The 26,166-nt window shown below is 41.0% G+C and overlaps 1 protein-coding gene across 1 annotated transcript in view; it reads right to left on the bottom strand.

The window, feature by feature from the left end:
- The window catches only part of dntt (deoxynucleotidyltransferase, terminal), a 294,866-nt gene that overhangs the window by 220,084 nt on the left and 48,616 nt on the right, over positions 1-26,166 (bottom strand). Inside the window, exon 3 of the mRNA XM_072239756.1 lies at positions 7,861-7,977. Within this exon, the coding sequence (XP_072095857.1) occupies positions 7,861-7,977 (117 nt within the window). The remainder of the gene's footprint in view (positions 1-7,860; positions 7,978-26,166) is intronic.

Genomic DNA, 26,166 nt, shown 5'->3' with positions numbered 1-26,166 from the left:
GCATGTGATGGAGTCATAGAGATATAGAGAGAAACAGCACAAACTCAGGCCCTGATCGAGGAGACTGTCTTGATCATTGCTGAAAGAGCCATTGCTGAGCCAGCAGCAGGGTTGAAATCATTGATGATGAGTCTCGCAGCATGCCTAACCCTTCTTTCCTTTCATAAAACTTTCTTCAAGCTTTAGGTGACAAAAAAAAAACCTCCTGCAGCAGCCAAAACACTCCCCGAATACATCAGAAATAGAGCAGATGGAATAGCACTCAAAATGTGCAGAATCACAAACCAAAAGAATTAAAGCAGAAAATAGGCAATAAATAATTTATGATGTCTCCAGACAGAATTGGAAGGGTTTCTTTGTGCTTTTGAAAGCACATTCACCTCTAAGTGATAAAAGACCAGGAAGATCCAAATGACTGTGCTTGCTTCAAATCAGTGTGATTAAGTGATTAATGTCACAATCTAACTAACCCACACTAGGCAAACCATTTCACACACTCCCCACTGAAAGTATGGTAGAAGTGATTACTGCACTTTTTTGTAGGCTATGTCCCTTGTTTATAGCAACAACTCACTCCAACCTGCAGTGTGGCACTATAATGATGCTAAACGGATAGACCCTATCAAAACAAATGACATGTAATTTTGGTGGCTGCAGAGATCACAGTTCAAATATTAACTTAAATTTATTATCAAAGTATACATATGTCACCATGAAACCTGAGATTCCATAAGACCACAGGACATAGGAACAGAATTAGGCCATTTGGCCCTTCTCTGCCATTCAATCATGGCTGATCCTATTTTTCCCTCCTCAGCCCCACTCCCCAGCCTTCTCACTGTAAACTTTGATGCCATGTCCAATCAAGAACCAATCAAGCTCTGCCTTAAATATATCCAACGACCTGGCCTCCACAGCTGCCTGTGGTAATAAATTCCACAAACTCACCACCCTCAAGCTTAAGAAATATCTCCTCCTCTCTGTTTTATATGGATGCCCCTCTATCCTGAGGCTGTGCCTAGACTGCCCCACCATGGGAAACATCCTTTTCACATCTACTCTGTCAAGGCCTTTCAATATTCAAAAGGTTTCAATGAGATCCCTGCTCATCCTTCTAAATTCCAGTGAGTACAGACCCAGAGCCATCCATTTTCCCTCGTATGATAACCCTTTCATTCCAAAAATCATCCTTGTGAACCTTTTCTCTACCCTCTTCAAGGCCAGCACATTCTTTCTCAGATGAGAAGCACAATATTCAAGGTGAGGCTTCAGCATCACATCCCCACTCTTGTATTCTAGATCTCTTGAAATGAATGCTAACATTACATTTGCCGTCCTCACCACTGACTCTACCTGTAAGCTAACCTTTAGGGTGTTCTGCAGAAGGACTGCCAAGTCTGACTGCATCTCAGATTTTTAGATTTTCTCACCGTTTAGAAAATAGTCTGCACATTTATTTCTATTACTAAAGGGCACGAACATTTGTTTTCTGACATTATATTCCATTTGCCACTCTTGCCGATTCTCCTAATCTGTCTAAGTCCTACTTGTTTCTTCAACACTACCTGCCCCTCTACCAATCTTCATATCATCTGCAAACTTAGCAACAAAGCCATCTATTCCATCATCTAAATCAATGATATACAGCCCCAACACTGACCCCACTGCAGAACATCACTCGTCACCGGCAGCCAACCAGAAAAGGATCATTTTATTCCCACTTGCTACCTCCTACCAATCAGCCAATGTTCAAACTATGCCAGTAACTTTCCTGTAATGCCATAGGCTCTTAACTTGGTAAGCAGCCTCTTGTGTCACCTTATCAAAGGCCTTCTGTAAGTCCAAATATACAACATCCACTGCATCCCCTTTATCTATCTATGAGTAATCGCCTTAATTCAATTAATTCAAGTAGTAGAACTACTTTCTAAAGATATAAATATGAACTTTGGAGTAGCAAAGTACAGAACATTAAACATTAAGAAAGCTGCAATAGAGCTAGTAGAATATAAGGCAGAGCAACAGGACACAATATAACCGATGGATGAATATCAAACATGTCAATGATTTGGACTACAGTATTAATGGATTTGTGGCTAAATTTGCCAATGATTCAAAGATAGGTGGAGGAGCAGGTAGTGTCGAGGAAACAGAGAGCCTGCAGAGAGACTTAGTTAGTTTAGGGGAATGGGCAAAGAAGTGGCAAATGAGGTACAATGTTGGAAAATGTATGGTCATGCACTTTGGTGGAAGAAATAAACAGGGAGACTATTATTTAGATGGGGAGAGAATTCAAAATGCAGAGATGCAAAGGGACTTGGGAGTCATTGTGCAAGATACGCTAAAGGTTAACCTCCAGGTTGAGTCAGTTGTGAAGAAGGTAAATATAATGCTGGCGTTCATTTCTAGAGGTATATAAGTATAAGAGCAGGGATGTGATGTTGAGGCTCTATAAGGCACTCGTGAGATCACACTTGGAGTATTGTGTGCAGTTTTGGGCTCCTTATTTTAGAAAAGATATACTGACATTGGAGAGGGTTCAGAGAAGATTCACAAGAACGATTCCAGGATTCCAGGAATGAAAGGGTTACCGTATGAGGTGTATTCCCTGGAGTTCAGGAGAATGAGGGGGGATCTCATAGAAACAATCCAAATGTTAAAAGGCCTGAACAGATTAGATATTGGTAAAGTTATTTCCCATGGTAGGGGATTCTAGGATAAGAGGGCATGACTTCAGGATTGAAGAGTGTCCTTTTAGAATTGAGGTGTGGAGAAATTACTTTAGTCAGAGGGTGGTAAATCTGTGGAATTTGTTGCCACGAGTGGCTGTAGAGGCCAGGTCATTGGGTGCATTTAAGGCAGAGATAGATAGGTTCTTGATTAGCCGGGGCATCAAAGGTTACGGGGTGAAGGCAGGAAAGTGGAAATGACTGGAAGAATTGGATCAGCCCAGAATTGAATGGCGCAGCAGACTTGATTGGCCAAATGGCCTACTTCTGCTCCTATATCTTATGGTCTTATATAAGTATCTGGAATATCAACAAGTAAAGAAAATAGACCATTGGTGTGATAAAGGGAAAATTTCCAACAGAATTTCAAGGCTTAAGAAAATCTGCCAAACAGAGCTGTACAGTAAAAATATAACAAGGGCATAAACACTTTTGCTATACCCATATTAACACATTCTTTTGGCATATTTTCTTGGTCTGAAACCAATTTGGAAAGCTTGCAAATAAAATTAAGAACTGAAATGTCAAATTTTAGAAAACACAATGTACACATTCAAATGCACTTAGATTAATAGTACCTAGGACAGAAGAAAGAGGAATAACAGACATTACAAAAAATTACACAGAAGTCAGATAAAACTTCGAAGCATATATTTTCATCAACAAAAACAGGATTCAGCACTCCACGTGAGCACACACAATTCTGATAAAAAGTAAACTTAACCCAGAAAAATGAAGAAATTTCACGATAAAAGAAAAAGTCAACCAATGGAAGATCAGAACCCTCCATGGAAGACAAACCTTGATCTGAGCAGACAAGGTGTTGACAAGGAAGTGTCCAAAGCCTCGCTCAGAATTGGAGACATCTTCTCAGAAACAGAAAGGTTCCCTGTGGCAATACAGGACCAGGTGGTTAACACAAAAATATCAAAAATACATAATAAGAGACCAACAAATTTAAGATGATAGATGCAGAAGATGCCAAGAGAAAGCAAAAACAATCCAACACATTACAGGATCCTGCAGCAATTTAACTCAATCTGATTACTTACACAGGAGCAATCAAGTGGCAAATATCATTCACCAAAATCTTGCTTTAAAATACGAACTCATAAAAGTTACCATACCTCACCATAAATACAAGCCTGATCCAGTTTTAGAGTCAGGGTCCTACAAATAATGTTATGACCAATCCATTATTACAGATAGGACAATTCATAACAGCCATCCAGATATAATATTATAGAATAAAAAAGCAAGAACAACTTACATAATAGATAAAGTCATTCCAAACGCACACAACTTACAGAAATCATTAAGTGACAAACATAGAGATGCGCTGAATTAAAAGGAGAATTTGAAAGATGATGGAACATGAACTTTATCCCAATAGTAATATTTAAAACTGGTACCTTCCCAAAGTCACTTCACAAGAGCATTAAATAATTAGGCCTACACAGCAATATGTATGTAAATCTCCAGAAAGCCACATTACTAAACACCACCAGAACAGTCCAAAAGTTCCTAGCAATTGAGGAATGCCGAAACCTCAGCTTTAACCAGCTTGAGCTAAGAAACAATAAAAATACACCTAGAATAATAATAAATAAGTAATATACAATGTGAACATGAGATGAAGACTCCTTGAAAGTGAGTCCATCGGTTGAGGGAACAGTTCAGCGTTGAGGTAAGTGAGGCTGAATGAGATTATCCCCCAGTTCAAGAGCCAGATGGTTGAGGAACATTAACTGATACTGAACCTGGCGGTGAGGGTCCTGAGGCTCCTGTACCTCCTTCCTAATGGCAGCAGTGAGAAGAGAGCATGGTGTGGATGGTGAAAGTCCTTAATGATGAATGCTGCTTACTTGCAACAGTACCACCTCCCCCCCTCCCCGCCCCCCGCCATAGATGCGCTCAGTGTTAGGGTCAGTATTATCCATGATGGACTGGTCTGTATCCACTACTTCTTGTAGGCCTTTCTATCAAGGGCATCCGTGTTTCCATATCAGACCATGATGCAACCAGCCAGTAAACTCTCCACCACACAGCTACAGAAGTTTGTCAAAGTTTGAGATGACGTGCAGAATCTTCACAAACTTCTGAGAAAATTGTTCTTTGTAATGGCACTTATGTGCCATACCTAGGAGAGATCCTCTGAAATGATTACACTAAGGAATTAAAAATTACTGACTCTTTTCACCTCTGATATGAGGACTGGCTCAAGGACCTCTGGTTTCCTCCTTCTGTATCCAATAATTAACTCCATGGTCTTGCTGACATTAAATGAAAGATTGTTGTTATTTTGGAAAAAAATTTAGATTTAAATCTCTCTCAGAAAAGTGTTGAAGCAATTATTTATAATATAATTATGAATTTATGTCCTGATGTATCTAATAAAATTAAAATTGATTGGGAATGAGAACTTAAGATTATTATACCGATTGAAAAATGGGAAAAGATTCTTCATTTAGTTAATTCATCTTCTATATGTGCTAAACATGCGTTGATATAGTTTAAAGTAGTGCACAGGGCTCATATGTCCAAAGATAAACTATCCCATTATTACTCTTATATAAATCCTATATGTGATAGATGTCATTCCGAGATGGCTTCTTTGACTCACATGTTTTGGTCATGTCCGTTGTTGGAAAAATATTGGCAAGATATTTTTGATATTATTTCAATGGTTTTGAATATAGACTTAAAACCTCACCCAATTACTGCTATTTTTGGGTTACTAATGATAGAATCAAATCATTTAACCTCTTCAGCTCGTCAGATAATTGCATTTCTTACTTTAATGGCTAGAAGATCCATTTTGCTGAATTGGAAAGAGGTTAACCCCATACTATATTTCACTGGTTTTCACAAACTATGTTGTGTTTAATTTTGGAAAAAAATTAGAAGTGTGATTTACAACCCTTTCATTAAATTTGAAAAAACTTGGAGGCCATTTATTCAGCATTTTCATATTATGTAATTTGGCCATTTCCAAACTTATTTTACATCTCTGTAGTGTTGGTTGAGAGGAACGGAGTTGTCGACACTAAGGTTTTCTTTTCTCCCATTTTTTACGATGTTAAAACAGCCCAGGTCTTTTTTTTAGTTTAGTTGATTAATTCTGTTCAGATTAGCATTTTTTGAGGGTTTTTTTTTTTTTCTTTTTTTTTCTTTTTTCATGATTTCTGTCCAGATATTTTTTTTTTGTTATGTATTATTCATTGGTATCCTATATGATTGGGAGTTTTGTCAATCAAGTCCTATTTGGTTCCATAATTACTCATGTTAAGTATAACAATGTATTCCCAATAACTCTGTACTATTTTTATATTATGTTTATATTTTATGAAACTAATAAAAAGATTGAAAAAGAAAGAAAGATTGTTGCTGTGGCACCATTCAGCCATATTTTCAATCTCCTTCCCAAATGCTGATTCGTCACCGCCTCTGATTTGGCCAATGATAGTGGTGTCATCGGCAAAGTTAAATATGGCATTGGAGTTGTGCTTAGCCTCATAGTCATAAGTATAAAACAAGTAATGCAGAGGGTATGTACACAGCCCTGTGGTGCACCTGTTCTGAGGAAATGTTGTGAAAGAGATGTTGTTGCCAATCCAAACTGACTGGGGGCTGTAAATAAAGGATCCAGCTGCATAAAGAGATACCGAGGCCTAGGTCTTTGAGCTTATTGATTAGCTTTGAGGAGATTATAGTATCGAATACTGATCTGTAGTCAATGAAGAGCATACTGATATATGTACAGTGGCATGCAAAAGTTTGGGCACCCCGGTCAAAATTTCTGTTACTGTGAACAGCTAAGCGAGTAAAAGATGAACTGATTTCCAAAAGGCATAAAGTTAAAGATAACACATTTCTTTAATATTTTAAGCAAGAAAACATTTTTATTTCCATCTTTTACAGTTTCAAAATAACAAAAAAGGAAAAGGGCCCGAAGCAAAAGTTTGGGCACCCTGCATGGCAGTATTTAGCAACACCCCGTTTGGCAAGTATCACAGCTTGTAAATGATTTTTGTAGACAGCTAAGAGTCTTTCAATACTTGTTTGGGGGACTTTCGCTGTGATACTTGCTAAAGGGGGTGTTACTAAGTACTGCCATGTAAAAGATGGAAATAAAAAAGTTTTCTTGCTTAAAATATTAAAGAAATGTGCCATCTTTAATTTTATGCCTTTTGGAAATCAGTTCATCTTCTACTCACTTAGCTATTCACAGTAACAGAAATTTTGACCAGGGTGCCCAAACTTTTGCGTGCCACTGTATCTTCTCTGTCCAAATGTTCCAGAGCTGAGTGAAGAGCCAGCAGATGGTATCATCTGTTGACCTGTTACTCCGGTAGGCAAACTGGAGTGGATGCAAACTGCTTCTCAGTCAGGAGATGTATGTTTCATCACCAACCTCTCAAACCACTTCATCACGGTGGATGTAAGTGCTACTAGACAATAGTCATTGAGGCAGGTTGCCACTTTCTTCCTAGAAACTAGTATAATTGAAGCCTGTCTGAAGCAGGTGGAACTTCAGACTGTGGTAGTGAGCGGTTAAAGGTATCAGTGAACATTCCAGCCACATGATCAGCACAGTGTTGAGTAATTGGCCAGGTATCCCATGGGCTGGATGCTTTCGATAGTTTCACCCTTCTAAAGGTGCTCTTCTGTCAGCCTCTGAGATTGAAATCATCTAGGGGTGTTGAAATTTGTGAAGGTGCCTCTATGTTTTGATGGTCAACATGAGAATAAAAGGCATTGAGCTCATCTGAGAGTGAAGTCTTGTTGTCACCTACTGTATGCTGCTTAGTTTCACTTTGTAGGAGGCGATACTGGACATAGCTGTCCAGTATCCTTTCAGTGATTCTAGTTTTGTCCAGAATTCACACTTCGCATGTGGGTTACCTTTCTGGAAGACTGGGACCAGACGGTGGTAAAACTTTGGAATGTTTGTGTATTAACTAGTATAATCCTTTTGGGATGAGTTGGGAAGTCAGTAGTCACTGTATTCCCAGAGAAATCTTACCCATTGAACTTATTTACCACTTGTCTGCCAGGTAGGAAACAAATAATGTTAATTATAAAGCTATAATGCTAAAAATAAAGCAAAACACTTCTTGATGAGCTTTACCGTGAATATCTTGTTTTTATTGTCAAGTGTTGATTTCCTCTGACACGCAAACCGAGAGACAGTTGTCACCGGTGAAGCTGGTGATAGATCTGACTGAAGCAGGCAGGTCTTCTGCTCCTAAGAGAAGAAATGCAACAGAATTAAATGCAGAATTAAATAATGGTTTTCAGTTTCTCACTGGACCCATTGAATTATGAATTGTATGATGTTGGCAACAAGTAATTGCAGACTTCACAGTAGTCATTAGCTAGGTTAATGAATTCATTAACTCAGCAAATGAAAGCTATGAAATCCGCATGTTGCTTGCAACATTGTTCAAGAATTAAAGATCCTCTGTAATATAAAAAAAACAATATGATGCTAACAAAGTAGAATGAAAGAACTGAGAGAACGGAATAGTATTTTTACAGGAGACAGGGTGGGAAGCATTATAGGCAAGATAGTCGCGGGAATCAGCAAGTTTATAAAAGATATCGGTCAAAAGTTTGTCTCCAGAGATGGAGGCAAAGAGATCAATAAAGGGAGAAGGGTGTCAAAAATGGACCAAGTGAATTTAAGGGCAGGATGGAAGTTGGAGACAAAATTGATGAAAATTGACAGGCTCAGCATGGGTGCATGAAGCAGCAGCACCAATGCAGTCATCAATGTAGCTGAGGAAGAGTTGGGGAGAGTTATATGCAGCCAATGAAAAGGCAGGACCATGCTGGTAAACTTTGAGATAACGGATAAATCACAGCCGAAGAACAGAACTTGCATTTTTTAAAACAAGTTTTTGTTTCCTTTTAGCCTTTCCCCCTAACAGATGTCACACTGTATAGAACCAGGCAGAGATCCCCTAAGATCAGGATTGCTTTTGCCAGGTTATATTATGTGGGCTTTTCATCTTAGGAGTGGCCACAAAATAAAGCAGCATTGGCATGGAATCTGGAATCTGGCAGATCTTGGCTCAACACTAATGTCCATCCCAAGATACATAGAACAGTGTTGCACTGGACAGACCATTTGGCCAATGACGTCTTGACAATCTTGATATCAATTTATACTAGATGTCCTCCATATAGTTTTGTCCATTTAAAAGCCTCTTGAAGTCCACCAAGGAGCCTGCTTCCTCTACTACTGCTGGTAACCCAAACCAGGCACAATGTCCTCGGGAATTTGGCATTTCTACTTTGTGGGAAAGATTCTGACTGTCTACCCTATCTATGCCCCTCATAATTTTAAAAGCCTCCTTCATGCCTCCCATCATCCTCAAACACTATACAGAGAACAACCCAAGTTTGTCCAGTCTTTCCTTGTAGCTCATCTCTTCTAAACCAGTCAGCATCCTGGTAAACCTTTTCTGCACCTTTTCCACATCCTTCCTATGATGGAGAGAAGAGAAAAGCACGCAGGAGCTTTTCTCCAGGAGCAGTCTGACTGAATTTTTATATAATAGCATGACACAACACCCCTACCAATGAAGGCAAGTATTCCACACGCCTTCCTTACCACCCTATAATCTTATTCAGCCACTTTCAGGGAAGTGTGGTCCTGTCTCCCAAGATCTCTCTGTACCTCAATACTATTCAAGGCCAAACATTAACTATATATTTTCTCTTTTATTTGATTCCAAAGTGCAACACCTCATACCTGGAACGTTGTTGTGAGATTTGGGGGACTGAGCTGGACTTCTGGGAATATTAGAGCCAGATTAACGAATATTTGGATTAGGGTATTTGTGAACACTGACAAAAATTCTTGGAGTCCAGGAAAAATCCAAGGTAAAGAATCCCAGAGTGAAGCAGGACTGTAAAAACAATTTGCAAAGCATTTGGGATTAAAATGAAATATTTTAGCTTTGTTGGGACTTGGTGGGTTAATGCCCAAAAACTGGGAAAAGATTGAACAGAACATCATAAACGTTATAGATTCCGCTGATGCTGGAACAGATATCTATACTTTATACTTTATTGTCGCCAAACAATTGGTACTAGAATGTACAATCATCACAGCGATATTTGATTCTGCACTTCCCACTCCCTGAATTACAAATATTAAATATTAAAAATATTAGAAATAGTAAAAATTAGTAAATATTAAAATTTTAAATTATAAATCATAAATAGAAAATAGAAAAATGGAAAGTAAGGTAGTGCAAAAAAACCGAGAGGCGGGTCCAGATATTTGGAGGGTATGGCCCAGATCCGGGTCAGGATCTGTTCAGCAGTCTTATCACAGTTGGAAAGAAGCTGTTCCCAAATCTGGCCGTATGAGTTTTCAAGCTCCTGATCCTTCTCCCGGAGGGAAGAGGGACAAAAAGTGTGTTGGCTGGGTGGGTCGTGTCCTTGATTATCCTGGCAGCACTGCTCCGACAGCGTGTGGTGTAAAGTGAGTCCACAGATGGAAGATTGGTTTGTGTGATGTGCTGCGCAGTGGTCACGATCTTCTGCAGCTTCTTTCGGTCTTGGACAGGACAACTTCCATACCAGGTTGTGATGCACCCTAGAAGAATGCTTTCTACGGTGCATCTATAAAAATTAGTGAGGGTTTTAGGGGACAGGCCAAATTTCTTTAGTTTTCTCAGGAAGTAAAGGCGCTGGTGGGCCTTCTTGGCAGTGAACTCTGCTTTTTTGGACCAAGTCAGGTCATTTGTGATATTGACCCCGAGGAACTTAAAGCTTTTGACCTGTTCCACTTGCGCACCACCGATGTAAATTGGGTCGTGCGGTCCGCTACTCCTTCAGAAGTCAACAACCAATTCCTTTGTCTTGCTGACGTTGAGGGGTGTTAATTTCCTCTCTGTACTCAAACTCATCATTACCCGAGATACGGCCTACAATTGTTGTGTCATCAGCAAACTTATATATTGAGTTTGATGGAAACTTGGCTACACAATCATGGGTGTACAGTGAGTACAGCAGGGGGCTGAGTACACAGCCTTGTGGGGCACCGGTGCTCAGAGTGATTGTAGAGGAGAGCTTGTCCCCTATTTTTACAGCCTGGGTCCTGTCTGTGAGCAAGTCGAAGATCCAGCTGCAGATCTGAGTGCTATGGCCCAGGTTCCGGAGCTTAGGGATCAGCTTATTTGGAATGATGGTATTAAAGACAGAGCTGTAGTCAATGAAAAGGAGCCTTAAGTATGTATCTTTATCCTCCAGGTGTTCTAAGGAGGAATGTAGAACATTGAACATTGAACAGATCTCTCTTTAAGGGATAGTAATTAGCCAAGTTATATTCTTCTATATTGCCCTACATGTGATTATTTGGAAAGATAATCCAAAGAAGCCCTTGTCTGTAGCTTCATTACAGCATTGGAAGAGGAGACACCCTTGCTGTGGCTTCAGCCAACAGACAAGACAGTTCCTAACATTATTTGAGAGTTTGAAAAGATGAGAAGATGAAAATATAGGCTTTGTCATCATCTCAAGTGCTTTGTATTTTAGATTATAAAGCTCTTGAGCTTTATAAGGTTATGAAATGAACTATGTAAGTACAGTTGTTCATCTTACTAAATCTCTTAATTGTCAGGAAGCATCTTGCTGTTTGGCATTATCACACAAAAAATTATCAATTTATGATTATGAAGATGTACAATCATAAAAACAAAAGTGCTTCAGCAAATTAAGTTCAACAAGTATGTTTCATGTGCCCATCTTTATTATGACATAGAAGAAAGCCATTCAGCCCATCAAGCTGGTGCTGGTTCTCCAACCAATCATTTCAATTCCGTTCCCTCATTTATTTCTTACTAGCTCATTCTCTCTCTCATAACCAGTGAACTGCCCCCGATCCTTCAACCATGCACCAGCACTAGGGGTAATTTACTGAAGCAAATTAGCCTACGAGCATATCACTGGGGATGTGGGAAGGATTTTATATTACTTAATTCAAAGCAACGATAGTTCTGGGAACTTAATTGGCTCTTTTCAGTGATATTTAACTAGTCCATCCTGAGAGCTTACCTGAGAAATTATACAATTCAATCTGTTATTAAGCTTCCAAATCATGTAAGCCTGTAAAAGGAAGAGGATGAATCTTGGCAGTTCAGCTTTCTATTTTTAAAAAAAGACTTCACTATGAATTATAAAAGAATACCAATACCATCGGGGTAACATCTTGAATGTCAATCAATATCAGCATGAACTAGGATGGTACTAACTGAATTAAATAGCAATCAACACCTCCATCAGGTTTTGCATTTCCAATTAATCCTTGACAAGGTATAAACAGATAGCTGGTTGGCCTGCCAAACAAAGCACTTGGCCTGAATCCGACAGACACCAAATAACTTTGGCATCACATATAAATAAAAGAACACGCAACTGAAACAGTTCAAAGTTATAGATTTTTGTAACAAACATTGTCAGGAAAGAAAATCATTGGAGACTAAACCCAACAACTCAAGAACACAGTTCCAAGAATCCCAATTTTTGATGGTCCCTTGCCCATTCAATGCAATGCAAAGAGTGTATCAGTATTGTGGTGCCTGGCTAAATGATGTCAATCCTTCATCAAGTTGTTTATCAGGTATGGTATCAGCAGGGTATAGGTCAATATCATTACATACCATACTTCTTAAAGTTTGGCTATAGTGATTAAAGAATCTGTAACTGTGATTTCTGGAGGTTCTATTACAATTGGCGATAGAACTCAGTGCAGCAAGCAACCACAGCCAATCAACGGAGATACCATGAAATCAGTTCTTGGTAGATGTACATCAGAAGTCTTGTGGAAAATGTGATATACATGAGACAAAATTAAATCTGTTTGCCAATAAGATAGTGTGAGCCGACAGTTGTGGAAGTCAATGTCAGGAGGTTAGCCCCAATAACCTAATGCATTAACTAGCAAGGAACTCAATTATCTCAAAGGAGAGGTCAAAGTCATAGAATAAATATTCAATTGGCATATCTTGCCATCTCAACCACTGAGTTCAGCCACTGATCAAATTACTATGTCTGTTCACTTGCCAACAAACCCTTTCAGTCAAAACTCTAACCCAAGATGCTTCAGGTCCCCTCCCAATTCATTTAGCACCGCTGCAGATCTCACACTTACAGCATTTCCTTCCACCTTCACCTCTTACTCATCTTTCTCTTCCTTCTTTTGTTCCTCCTCTTGCTTGTGCTCAAGGTCTTCAGCTCCTCGACGACAAGATCCACTTCCTCATGCAGGCCAACTTACAACGCGCATCAAAGATCAGGGACCCATCCAGTTGATCACTGCAAGGCTTCTTCAATACAGTCAAAGCAGTGGAATATCAGCATTATACTTTTCTCATCTAGAAGATAATATGTAGGACTGTGGCTTTTGTCAATGCAAACTCCTCATCCCTGTGTATGTCATGCGTCAGATCTAGCAAACACATTATCATCAGATAGCTCCTGAGGCCATTACATTGCAATGTTAGAGCCAATACAAATGACACAGTTATCACAGCATGAATGAAGGCATCATGGGTGGTAATAGGACAGCAGGTATTAGTCTGCATGAAGCAATGGCTGAGAATATATACCGATGAACATACAGTGCACATTGCTGACATATCCAGTGTCAGCCTGGAAAAAGCTAGTTGCATATAAGTTCAAGCAACACACATCAAAGTTGCTGGTGAACACAGCAGGCCAGGCAGCATCTCTAGGAAGAGGTACAGTCGATGTTTCGGGCCGAGACCCTTCGTCAGGACTAACTGAAGGAACAGCTAGTAAGAGGTTTGAAAGTGGGAGGGGGAGGGGGAGATCCAAAATGATAGGAGAAGACAGGAGGGGGAGGGATGGAGCCAAGAGCTGGACAGGTGATTAGCAAAAGGGATATGAGAGGATCATGGGACAGGAGGCCCAGGGAGAAGGAAAAGGGGGAGGAGGGGAAAAAACCCAGAGGATGGGCAAGGGGTATAGTCAGAGGGACAGAGGGAGAAAAAGGAGAGAGAGATAAAGAATGTGTGTATATAAATAAATAACGGATGGGGTACGAGGGGGAGGTGGGGCATTAGCGGAAGTTAGAGAAGTCAATGTTCATGCCATCAGGTTGGAGGCTACCCAGACGGAATATAAGGTGTTGATCCTCCAACCTGAGTGTGGCTTCATCTTTACAGTAGAGGAGGCCGTGGATAGACATATCAGAATGGGAATGGGATGTGGAATTAAAATGTGTGGCCACTGGGAGATCCTGCTTTCTCTGGCGGACAGAGCATAGGTGTTCAGCAAAACGATCTCCTAGTCTGTGTCGGGTCTCGCCAGCAACTTTGATGTGTGTTGCTTGAATTTCCAGCATCTGCAGAATTCCTCGTGTTTATGCATATAAGTTCATAAGCATGGTCAGCTTTCCTGGCACTGATGCTGCTCTCCACGTTCTGCCAGAAAGTTTGAGTTGCAGTGGAGGTGAGGTTTCAGTACAACCTCCATGACAAACCTCAAACATTGATGAAGTTCAAAAAGGAGAATGGATCCTGAATGTACGCATTCTGCAGTGGAAATTTCTTTCTTTTTCCTGCTTCTTCCAGTGATACATCCCACTCTGATTGGCTTCTATTCATTCACACAGCCACACTCAACTTCAAGAAGAGGGTTCATTGCTACAGTTATATGAGGCAGCAACTAGAAGCAACTAAACTCTACAGAAATCTTGCAGTTAGCGGACACTTCAGCACATACCTACAGACTTTGAAAACTGGTAGCAACTCTGAAAAGCATCAAAATTGTGTTGATTTCTAATAATTACTTCAACTCATCTTTGTGAGTGGGTTTTGGGGGAGCAAGAGTTGTCATTCATGGTGCTTCACAATATTCTGCTGAATCCATTTAAAATATGTCAAATCTGCATTTCAATTGCTGGTCCGATTAAAAAATTGGTACCTGCCATGCTTCCTATCCAATATGAATCCACATACTGCAGTTGTCATTTCATAATCTAAAGAGAGACACTGCAGTGATTAATTATTTCTCCCATTATCATTGTCAAAATTGCAAGTGTAAACAAATGTAGATTGAAGATTACTGGAGATCCAACAACCTAATTTCACCTAAATACAAATAAGCACTTTTACACACAGAAATGCCACTTTCTCTATTAATATGTCAGAGTCCATTTTGATGCTAGGTAAAATTCATAAAGGAAGAGAAATTTAGAAACAGAATTTGGAAACAGGAACTGAACACATCCTCAATAACTCTCAATTAGGCCATCAGAAATCTTATTCAAAGTTATAAGTAAATATAAAATAGCAGGTAATTACAAAAAATAAAATGAACTATCATGGAACAGCAGTTATGACTCGCATCACAAAGAAAATGTGAATTTATAATTTGGCAATTGCCCACTAAATGAATTTTCACATCTTTGCCAGCTGTTAATGTATATTGGTGCTTATGCTAGGATTCTTTCCACTTATTATTCAGCCAGAAACATTTTCATCAATTTTGGCTTGTTTGAATTAAGGACTCTAAACACAATGCTTTATTGTCTATTGTGTTCTTCAGTTCTTCATTATGTTCAAAATATGGTATTGGAATTTGTGGCACCAGATGGTATGTGCAGTGAGCTAGATTAGATCTGATAGCAGTTGTCTATATTTTTGGCATGAAGGCAGGCAACCACTTGCATGAAGATGTCAGCTTACTCATTTTGAGCAAGCTTTAAAAAAGAAAGTTACCAGCTACTCTTCACATTTGATGAATATGCATATTTCAGAATGGCAGAAGGCCACAGGGTGACACTTTCAAATCAGCTATAGTTGGTATAAAATAATGTGAAAACTACACAATATTGAAATGTCATTGTCAATTTGATCAGCATATTCAGGCCCTTGCAGATTACTGAATTACATTTATTATCTCTGTATGTTATAGGACATAGAACATAGAAATGATCAATATTTTTGTTCTTTTGTGGCAGCAGTGAATTCTGGGACAAATTCCTGTGAAACTTCCTGTGGCAAGTTCCTGTGTTATCTCTCCCTAAAGATAGGGCGTTGTTATTTGTGTTATTTCCCTGCCTCAGTTGGAAACAATACAGGAGTCAGAAGCTGTGGTATGGGCCAGCCCATCTGCTCCGTTTTGCCCTCACCTAGATGATTAATAGAGGGAGGGTAAATGAACACTGGGCCAGTAGGGAAGGATACTCCTGATCCCCTCTCCCTCTAACCTCCTAAACCCACCCCAGCCTCCCATCACCCTGTTTCTTTCCCTTTCTTTCCTGTCCTCCACACAAGCTATCTGTCCACCATCCACACACTGGGACCCTTCCCTCTACTGTTCATTGACACATCATTGTGTTAGTATAACACAATTATGTAATATCGAATGCTTTAAGTGCTCCTTATTATTTAGTAGCCCCAATGGTGTAGTATGCAGGTTTAATACTCCATAATTTCCACTTGTGCTTGAGACATTCTGACATTTAAAGCATTACAGCCACGTAATTTTGGAAACAGTGCGGCCAAATATTTCATTGCCTCTCACAAAATCAGGTAAGTGATTTGAAATTTCACCTATTAGGATAAGTAGTATTATTTCCTCTGTAGTCTGTTCTTGAAGCAGGAGGATAATGAGGCATCTAAGAGCTAGAATGAAATGCTACTTATTTTCCTTCCACCCATTCAGTTAGGTTAAATTCTGGTGTACTGCTAGCTGGATCTCCTCTGCTAGTACTGGATTAGTTTAGCCAACATGTGTAGGCTTGGGCCCTTTATACCTGCTATGTGGAATCGAGGGTAGAATGTTGGAGAGGCTAGAAGCTGGGCATTCTATGGGAGAACCAGATACTATTCAGCAAAAGAGCTGCTGTCACATGCAACCACATAACTGATGAGAGTGTTTTTTCCCAGCATTCTTCATGTCCTTCATTTTCAGTAGGGCTTGGCTCTGTTGTGCGAGGTACTGAGCAAGGGGTTAATGAGCATCCTGAGAGCAAACTCGAAGGTGTATGTCTTTCACACCAATTGAAATGTCTGTGCTTGCATTAATCCCATGTCCCCCTGCTGCCAAGAAACTAACATTTCATAGACATAGAACAGAGTAAAGTATATATAAAGGCTTCGAAAATCTATCAATCTACCTTACAGATAAAGATTTAGATAACTTTAATTAGACAGAACCTTTCCAACATAACCTTATTATTTCAATATCAGAGAGCTGTTCTGTGGTCTCCCAGACTAATGCTGTGAAATCAATAATCACAGATGATGAAAAACTGTAGCTTTATTCCAATACAAAGTAAATCTCAAAATCAATGTACTTGAAGCTGTTGTATAATTTACTAGTTTTTAAGCAGCAAGATATCAGTGGGAAAAGTGGAGACAAAAATTATTAACAAGCCTTGTAAAACAGTTATCTCAGCAAAGTGATTTTACAGCAGAGCTTGCTTAGAGCTGCATAATGAATATACTATACAAGCAAGGATTCCTAAATAATTGTTGGTTTTCTAGTGACAATGTTAAAACTGTTACATGTCAATTACTTTAATTCAATAGGTGTTACAGCCATATCAGAAACAAGGCTGGGAGAACGGTAGGATTGGCAGCTCAGTATTCCAGGATACAGATGCTGCAGGCTTGGCAGCTCAGTATTCCAGGATACAGATGCTGCAGGCATGAGAAAGGTGCAGGTAAGCAAAGGCGGTTGTTGGTATTTTGATAAGGGAGGACATAACAGCAGTACTTTTGAGGGATCTTCCAACAAAGCCATGTGTGTAGAACTTAGAGTCACTGTGATGCAGCTGTTTATAGAGCCCCCCCCCCCCCCGAGTAGTCAGCGGGAACTTGAGGAGATGGTGTATAGAGAAAATGTTGATGGTTGTAAAAATGATACAGTTGTATTGCTGGAAATCTTAACTTCCCTGGTATTGACTGGGCCACACAGAGTGTAAGAGGTCTGGAGAGGAATTTGTGTAATGAGCCCAGAAAAGTTTCATGAGTCGATATATAGAAGGCCCTTCTTGGGAGGGTGCAATACTGAACTTTTTCTGAAGGAACCAGGCAGAGCAGATAACTGAAGTGGCAGTTAGGGAGCACTTTGGCTCTAGCAACCATACTTCTATTAGTTTTAAGATGGTGATGTAAAAGGATAGGACAGGTCAGAGGTCATGATACTAAACTGGAGCAAGTTAATGCTGACAGAATTAAGCAGGATCTTACACAGGTTCATTAGGCGAGCCTGTTCGAAGGAAAGAAATGAATAGCAAGTGGCAAGCACGAAGAATTCTGCAGATGCTGGAAATTCAAGCAACACACATCAAAGTTGCTGGTGAACGCAGCAGGCCAGGCAGCATCTCTAGGAAGAGGTACAGTGAATGTTTCGGGTCGAGAACCTTCATCAGGACTACAGCAAGTGGGAGGCTTTGAAAAAGTTTATATGAAGAATCCAGGAGCAGCATCCTTCTGTTCAGGGAAACCTGGCTGACCAGAGATATTAAGGCACGGGAGGTCAGAGGTGAGCAAATCCCTTGATAACCTATAAAAAGATTTGAATACTCTTGAGGAGGAAATCAGGAGGACAAAGAGAGGAGATGAGAAGGATCTGGCAGATAAGCTTAAGAAAAATCTCAAGAGGTTCTATAGCTCTATTCAGAATAAAAGGGTGGCCAGGGAGGGTGGGGTGCATAGGTCCCCTCAGAGGTCAGAAGAGCTGCCTGTGTCTTGAGCTGCAAGAAATGGGTGGGATTTTTAATGAATAATTCTGAAGAGGAAATCTAGGATGCTCTAGAGATAGGGGAAATAAGTGGAGAACATTCCAATTACCAGAGAGGAGTTATAAGCAACCTTACAGTGAATTAAGATGGATAAATCCAAGGCCTGAATCAATGCATCATTGGACTACAGGAGAAATTCTGAAGGCCCTTGCAGAGATATCTGCTGAATTCACCAGTAGAGTTCCCAAAGATTGAAAGGTATGTAAAGTTGTTACATTGTTTAAGAAGGGTAACAAGGTCAAGACAGGGAACGACAGTCTGGTCAGCCTGACATTTGTACTGGGGAAGTTACGGAAGGAAATTCTGAGGGACAAGATATAGCTGCTATTGGATAGACACAGTCTGATTAACATGGCTTTGTGTGTGGAAAGTCATGCTTGACCAACCTTTTAGAGTTTTTTGTAAAGTTACTCAAATCTCAGGAGAAAAGAGGTCGGCGTATAAGAACAGGTCGCTGACTCTACTGAGGATCTCCAGGATACTTCTGGGTGTTATATGCCCCAAGTGCCCAGGTGTCCCATCAGTAAGAATGGGAATACTGACGGGCCAATTCTCCCTGCAAGCATCCTTCCTTAATTAAGTAATTCTCCAGGCCTCACTGTTGTGGGGTCCCACCCCTGTGAGTTCTGTATTTATTGACTCTAGGGCAGCCAGCAACCTCATGGATAGCTCTCAAGCTCAACAATTGAGAAAGAATATTGATAACAAGGATCTGAATGGCCGGCCTCTGTGCACCAGCAAGATCCACCTTTCCACAGTGCCCCTCCAACCTGTGCTAGAAGGCAACCATAGTGAACAGCTCTCCTTCGATCTTGTTTTTTTCACCTGAACTGCCGCTGATTCGTGGCCTTTTCCGGCTCTCCCAACACAACCCATGGATTAATTGGTCCCTAAAGACACTCCAGGAGTGGGGAATGACATGTCTGGAGTCCTGAAGAAGGATCTCAGCCCGAAACTTCGACAGTCTGCTCTTTTCCATAGATACTGCCTGGCCTGCAGAGTTCCTCCAGCATTTTCTGTTTGCTGCTTGGATTTCCAGCCTCTGTAAACTTTCACGTTTGTGCCCGTTTACCTCTCTGGGTGCAGCTCAAACCCGTGTCAGCGTATCCCCTCCTGAAACAACAACTAGTGACGACCTGTCTGCTGTTCTGGCTGAATATGCTGACTTTCTTCAGAACCTCAGTAAGAAGAGGGCCACTTCCCTGCCTCCACATCAGCCATACAACTGCACCATTGACCTCATACCTAGTTTTAGTCCTCCTTGGGGCCAGCTGTTTTCACTCTCCCATTCTAAAATGGTGGCCACTGGAAAATACATCTAAGAGGCGTTAGGTTTAGGATTTATCTATATATCCACCTCACCAACAGAGGCAGGCTTCTTTTTTTGTGAGCAAGAAGGGTGTCCTTGCATTGATTATTGTCTGCTTAATAACATTCAAATGAAGGACTGCAACCCTCTTCCCCTGTTTGCCTCTACATTTGAACATATCCAGTGAGCAACCATATTCTCCAAGACAGATCTATGCAATACTTACAACCTGGTTCGCGTCCTAGAAGGGTATGAGTGGAAGACAGTATTCAACAGCCCCACTGGCCACTATGATTACCTCATGGTGCCATTTGGACTGGCCAATACCCCTGCTGCTATTCAGGCACTGGTCAGTGATGTGCTCCAGGATGTGCTGGATCAGTTTGTTTTTGTGTATTTGGATGACATTCCTGCCAGGAACACATCCAGCAAGTCAAAGGGTTCTCGAATGACTCCTCCAGGACAACGTTACACCATCCCAGAGAAGTACAAGTTCAACAAAGAGAAGGTGTCCTTCTTGGGCTACATCCTCACTCCTTCCAGTGCTCAAATAGACCCATGTAGAGTTCAGGCAGTCACAGAGTGGCCCAAACCACCTGCAGTCAAACAGGTGAAGCACTTCACAGGGCTTGCAAACTTTTATCACCACTTCAGAAACTTCAGTTCCATCATGACTCCCATAAATGCACTCACCAAGAAGACCTCTGCCAGTTTCCAATGGACAAGTGGAGTAGGTTAAGCATGCTCAGAGCCAAAGCAATGCTTCACCACTGTCCCAGTGCTGCAGCATCTAGATCATCCCATCCATTCATCATCTCGGTTGACACTTCTGACGTTGGCATTGGTGCTATACTCTCTCAGTGGTCTTCAATAGATAACCCGCTGCACCTTTGTGCTTTACTTTCTTGTTGCATGACTATGATATTGCAAACTAAGAACTTCTGGCTGTCAAGGAGGCCTTGGAGTGTCACAGCTGTGGACACAGCCACAGAATATGGGCGTTCTCACAGGGCTCCTTTGTAATTATATTGAACTCTATTCCTTTTATTCAGTCTTGTCAAGTTTCGATCAAAGTACAATGACAACAATTCTCCCTGCGTAACTTAGTCCACCTTCCAGGAAAGAAGATAAGTGATTTAGATAGATGCTATTAAAGGAGTAATAACAATTTAGTTCTGGATTACTGCTTTTGAGCCACAGTAACAGCATTAGGTTTAGTTAGTTTGAGACTTTTAATTAGCGGCCCTTTTGGACTAGCATTCATTATTTTCCTTCGTTCCGTACAGTTCTTATTAAACTCAGTGAACTGTTCATTCTGTGAAAAAGGATCTAGTGCTTTTCTGACATATATGATGAATAAACTCTTCTCAGTCTTCTGGCCAGGTACAGGTATTGATTATAACCGACGTTTTGATGACAAACTCCGACACCTTCTTCAGGGATGTTCATTTTGTGTCTGTGTCTCTCCGCTTGCACTTGGACCACCTCCGAACTGTCCGATCTAGGACTACAAGTGCACAGTTCACTGAAAGCAGCATTAGAGGTCATCATGGCGGTGAAAAGGATATTTAGCACATTGGCTTCATCAAAACTGACATAAGTGAAAATACAGTACAATAAAATGCAAGGTGCTACATTTTGATATGAAGAATATCAAAATGATATTATGTCTAAGCAAGAACAGCTGAGGAAGACCTATGGGTACTTGTGTACAAATCTTAGCATGACAGGTTAATAATAATGTGATTAATAGAAAGGTAGAATATTAGCCTTAAAGAATGGGGTAAAATTATACCTGGTTTAAAATAATTAGAACAATCCTTGAAGGTTCAAAATTGCTCTGGGTCAAGCGTCACATCATCTTGTTGTACGCAGTGACTACCAATCAAAGGTATGCAGAGCAGTAAACTTAGTCATAGAGTCATAGAGCTCTGAAGAATAGAAAAAAGACTTTGGACTTACTGTGTCCATGCCCCATCTTTTTGCCTGTATCTACATGGAAAACAATCCCACCCTGTCCAACCTCTCCCCATAACTGAAATCCTCCATCCAGGCAACATCTTGGTGCATCCCCATTACACACAGGTCTGGTCAAACAAAAAGGTAAAATGCAATGCCATGAGCTTATGATTTTTTCCCATATGTACCATGACCAAAACTGATGTACAAATATTACAATCTCATGCATTCCATTCTCGTGAGATAGTGCTAAGCTTGATAAAGTACTGCACCACACACAAAATGATGGAGGAACTCAGCAGTCAAGGCAGCATCTATGGAAAAGAGTACAATGAATGTTTCAGGCTGAAACACTTAAGCAGTACACGAATGGAAGATTTAAACTTCTTCAGCGTAGGCATCCCTGGACAAGATTTTGCAGAGTAGTAATCCAACCACAAAGAGGAGAAAACCTGAAGGTGCTGGAAATCTGAGCAACACACTCACAATGCTGGAGGAACTCAGCAAGCCAGACAGCATCTATGGAAAGGAGTACAGTTGACGTTTCAGGCTGTAGTCCCGCCAAAGATGCTGCCCGGCCTGCTGAATTCATCCAGCATTGTGAGTGTGTTGCTCAGATTTCCAGTAGCTGTGGATTTTTTCTTCTTTGTGTTTGATAAAGTATTTTTTTAGATTAGACCATAAGACCATAAGACAAAGGAGCAGAAGTCGGCCATTCGGCCCATCGAGTCTGCTCTGCCATTTTATCATGAGCTGATCCATTCTCGCATTTAGTCCCACTCCCCCGCCTTCTCACCATAATCTTTGATGCCCTGGCTACTCAGGTACCTATCAATCTCTGCCTTAAATACACCCAACGACTTGGCCTCCACTGCTGCCCGTGGCAACAAATTCCATAGATTCACCACTCTCTGACTCAAAAAATTTCTTCGCATTTCTGTTCTGAATGGGCGCCCTTCAATCCTTAAGTCATGCCCTCTCGTACTAGACTCCCCCATCATGGGAAACAACTTTGCTACATCCACTCTGTCCATGCCTTTCAACATTCGAAATGTTTCTATGAGGTCTCCCCTCATTCTTCTAAACTCCAAGGAATGCAGTCCAAGAGCGGACAAACATTCCTCATATGTTAACCCTCTCATTCCCGGAATCATTCTAGTAAATCTTCTCTGTACTCTCTCCAACGTCAGTACATCCTTTCTTAAAATAAGGAGACCAAAACTGCCCACAGTACTCCAAGTGAGGACTCACCAGCGCCTTATAGAGCCTCAACATCACATCCCTGCTCTTATACTCTATTCCTCTAGAAATGAATGCCAACATTGCATTCGCCTTCTTCACTACTGATTCAACCTGGAGGTTAACTTCAAGGGTATCCTGTACGAGGACTCCCAAGTCCCGTTGCACCTCACCGTTGAATTCTTTCCCCATTTAAATAATAGTCTGCCCGTTTATTATTTCTGCCAAAGTGCATAACCATACACTTTCCAACATTATACTTCATTTGCCACTTCTCTGCCCATTCTTCCAATCTATCCAAGTCTCTCTGCGACTCTCCGTTTCCTCAGCACTACTGGCCCCTCCACCTATCTTCGTACCATCAGCAAACTTAGTCACAAAGCCATCTATTCCATAATCCAAATCGTTGATGTACAATGTAAAAAGAAGCGGCCCCAACACGGACCCCTGTGGAACACCACTAGTAACCGGCAGCCAACCAGAATAGGATCCCTTTATTCCCACTCTCTGTTTCCTGCCAATCAGCCAACGCTCTATCCACGTATGTAACTTTCCCATAATTCCATGGGCTCTTATCTTGTTAAGTAGCCTCATGTGTGGCACCTTGTCAAAGGCCTTCTGAAAATCCAAATATATAACATTCATTGCATCTCCCTTGTCTAGCCTACTGGTAATTTCCTCAAAAAATTGTAATAGGTTTGTCAGGCAGGATTTTCCTTTAAGGAATCCATGCTGAGTTCTGCCTATCTTGTTATATGCCTCCAAGTACTCTGTAACCTCATTCTTGACAATCGACTCCAACAACTTCCTAACCACCGATGTCAAGCTAACAGGTCTATAATTTCCTTTTTGCTTCCTTGCCCCCTTCTTAGATAGCGGAGTGACATTTGCAATCTTCCAGTCCTCCGGAACCATGCCAGAATCTATCGACTTTTGAAAGATCATAGCTAATGCCTCCGCAATCTCCACAGCTACTTCCTTCAGAACATGAGGGTGCATTCCATCTGGTCCAGGAGATTTATCTACCTTTAGACTATTCAACTTCCTGAGTACTTTCTCTGTCGTAATTGTGACTGCGCACACTTCTCTTCCCTGTCACCCTTGAGTGTCCGGTATACTGCTAATGTCTTCCTCAGTGAAGACTGATGCAAAATACTCATTCAGTTCCTCTGCCACCTCCTTATCTCCCATTACAATTTCTCCAGCATCATTTTCTATCGGTCCTATATCTACTCTCACCTGTCTTTTACTCTTTATATACTTGAAAAAGCTTTTAGTATCCTCTTTGATATTATTTGCTAGCTTCCTTTCATAATTAATCTTTTCCCTCTTAATGACCTTCTTGGTTTCCTTTTGTAAGGTTTTAAAAACTTCCCAATCCTCTGTCTTCCCACTAATTTTTGCTTCCTTGTATGCCCTCTCCTTTGCTTTAACTTTGGCTTTGACTTCTCGTCAACCACGGTTGCATCCTTTTTCCACACGAAAATTTCTTCTTTTTTGGAATATACCTGTCTTGCACCTTCTTCATTTCTCGCATAAACTCCAGCCACTGCTGCTGTGCTGTCTTTCCCGCCAGTGTCCCTTTCCAGTCAACTTTTGCCAGTTCCTCTCTCATGCCACTGTAATTTCCTTTACTCCACTGAAATACCGACACATCAGATTTCGGCTTCTCTTTTTCAAATTTCACAGTGAACTCAATCATGTTATGATCACTGCCTCCTAAGGGTTCCTTAATCTCAATCTCTCTAATCACCTCCGGTTCATTACACAATACCCAATCCAGTACAGCCAATCCCCTAATGGGCTCAACAACAAGCTATTCTAAAAAGCCATCTCGCAGACATTCTACAAATTCTCTCTCTTGAGATCCAGTGCCGACCTGATTTTCCCAATCCACTCGCATGTTAAAATCCCCCACAATTATCATAACACTGCCCTTCTGACAAGCCTTTTCTACTTCCGGTTGTAATTTGTAGTCCACATCCCTGCAGCTGTTTGGAGGCCTATAAATAACTGCCATCAGGGTCCTTTTATGAGGACACTCAGTCCTCGTTTATTGTCATTTAGAAATGCATGCATTAAAAAATGATACAATGTTCCTCCAGAATGATAACACAAGAAACACAGGACAAACCAAGACTAAAACTGACAAAACCACATAATTATAATATATAGTTACAACAGTGCAAAGTAATACTATAATTTGATAAAGAGCAGGCCATGGGCATGGTAAAAAAAAAGTCTCAAGTCCCAATAGCCCCATCAACTCACGCAGACGGTAGAAGAGAGAAACTCTCCCTGCCATGAACCTCCAAGCGCCACAAACTTGCCGATGCAGCATCCTGGAAGCACCTGACCATAGCGGACTCTGAGTCCGTCCGAAAACTTCGAGCCTCTGACCAGCCCTCCAACACCGAGCACCGAGCACCACCCTCTGCCGAGCGCTTCGACCCCGCGCCGGCCGCCAAGCAACAAGCAAAGCCGAGGACTCAGGGCCTTCCCCTCCGGAGATTCTGGATCACAGAGTAGCAGCGGCAGTGAAGCAGGCATTTCAGAAGTTTCACCAGATGTTCCTCCGTGCGCTCACATCCGACTCCATCAAATCAGGATTGTGCACGGCACCCTACTTGACAGATAACAGATATCACCACCGGAGTGGCCACTGCGAGCTGCATCAAACCATTTTGTATAGAACCATTTCAATGCAAAAGCAACCAGATCCAACCCAAAGCTTAATATTCTGGCAGAATCTACACTCAGTCCATCCCAAACTTGATACACAAAGTGGATAACATCAGCATTGGGTCGGATAGCTAGGATGTGGAGCAGAGCTACTAACAATGTGCTGTCACTTCAGAGGACAGGAATCCAACCAACACCTCTCAAAATTACACATTTGAGGACAGGAAGAATTGATCTCCATCTATGAACAAAACCTCTCCACTCTGCACCTAGCTGCTCTGTTTAAAGAAGGATCAGCTATTATTTGCACGAGTATTGTATTAGAAATTCTTCTGCCAGTTGCTATGGTTCCACGTGTTTAATGTTGCAGACGACAAAATGGAGCTGATGTGATAATGTGATAATTAATGAAAAACTTGTTTCAGATTTCAAACATCTGCACGTACCTGTTG

Source organism: Mobula birostris, chromosome 21 (assembly GCF_030028105.1).
Source record: "Mobula birostris isolate sMobBir1 chromosome 21, sMobBir1.hap1, whole genome shotgun sequence".
Lineage (NCBI taxonomy): Eukaryota > Metazoa > Chordata > Chondrichthyes > Myliobatiformes > Myliobatidae > Mobula > Mobula birostris.
Note: the sequence above shows the minus strand (reverse complement) of the source record. Positions and strands in the feature narration are given on the sequence as shown.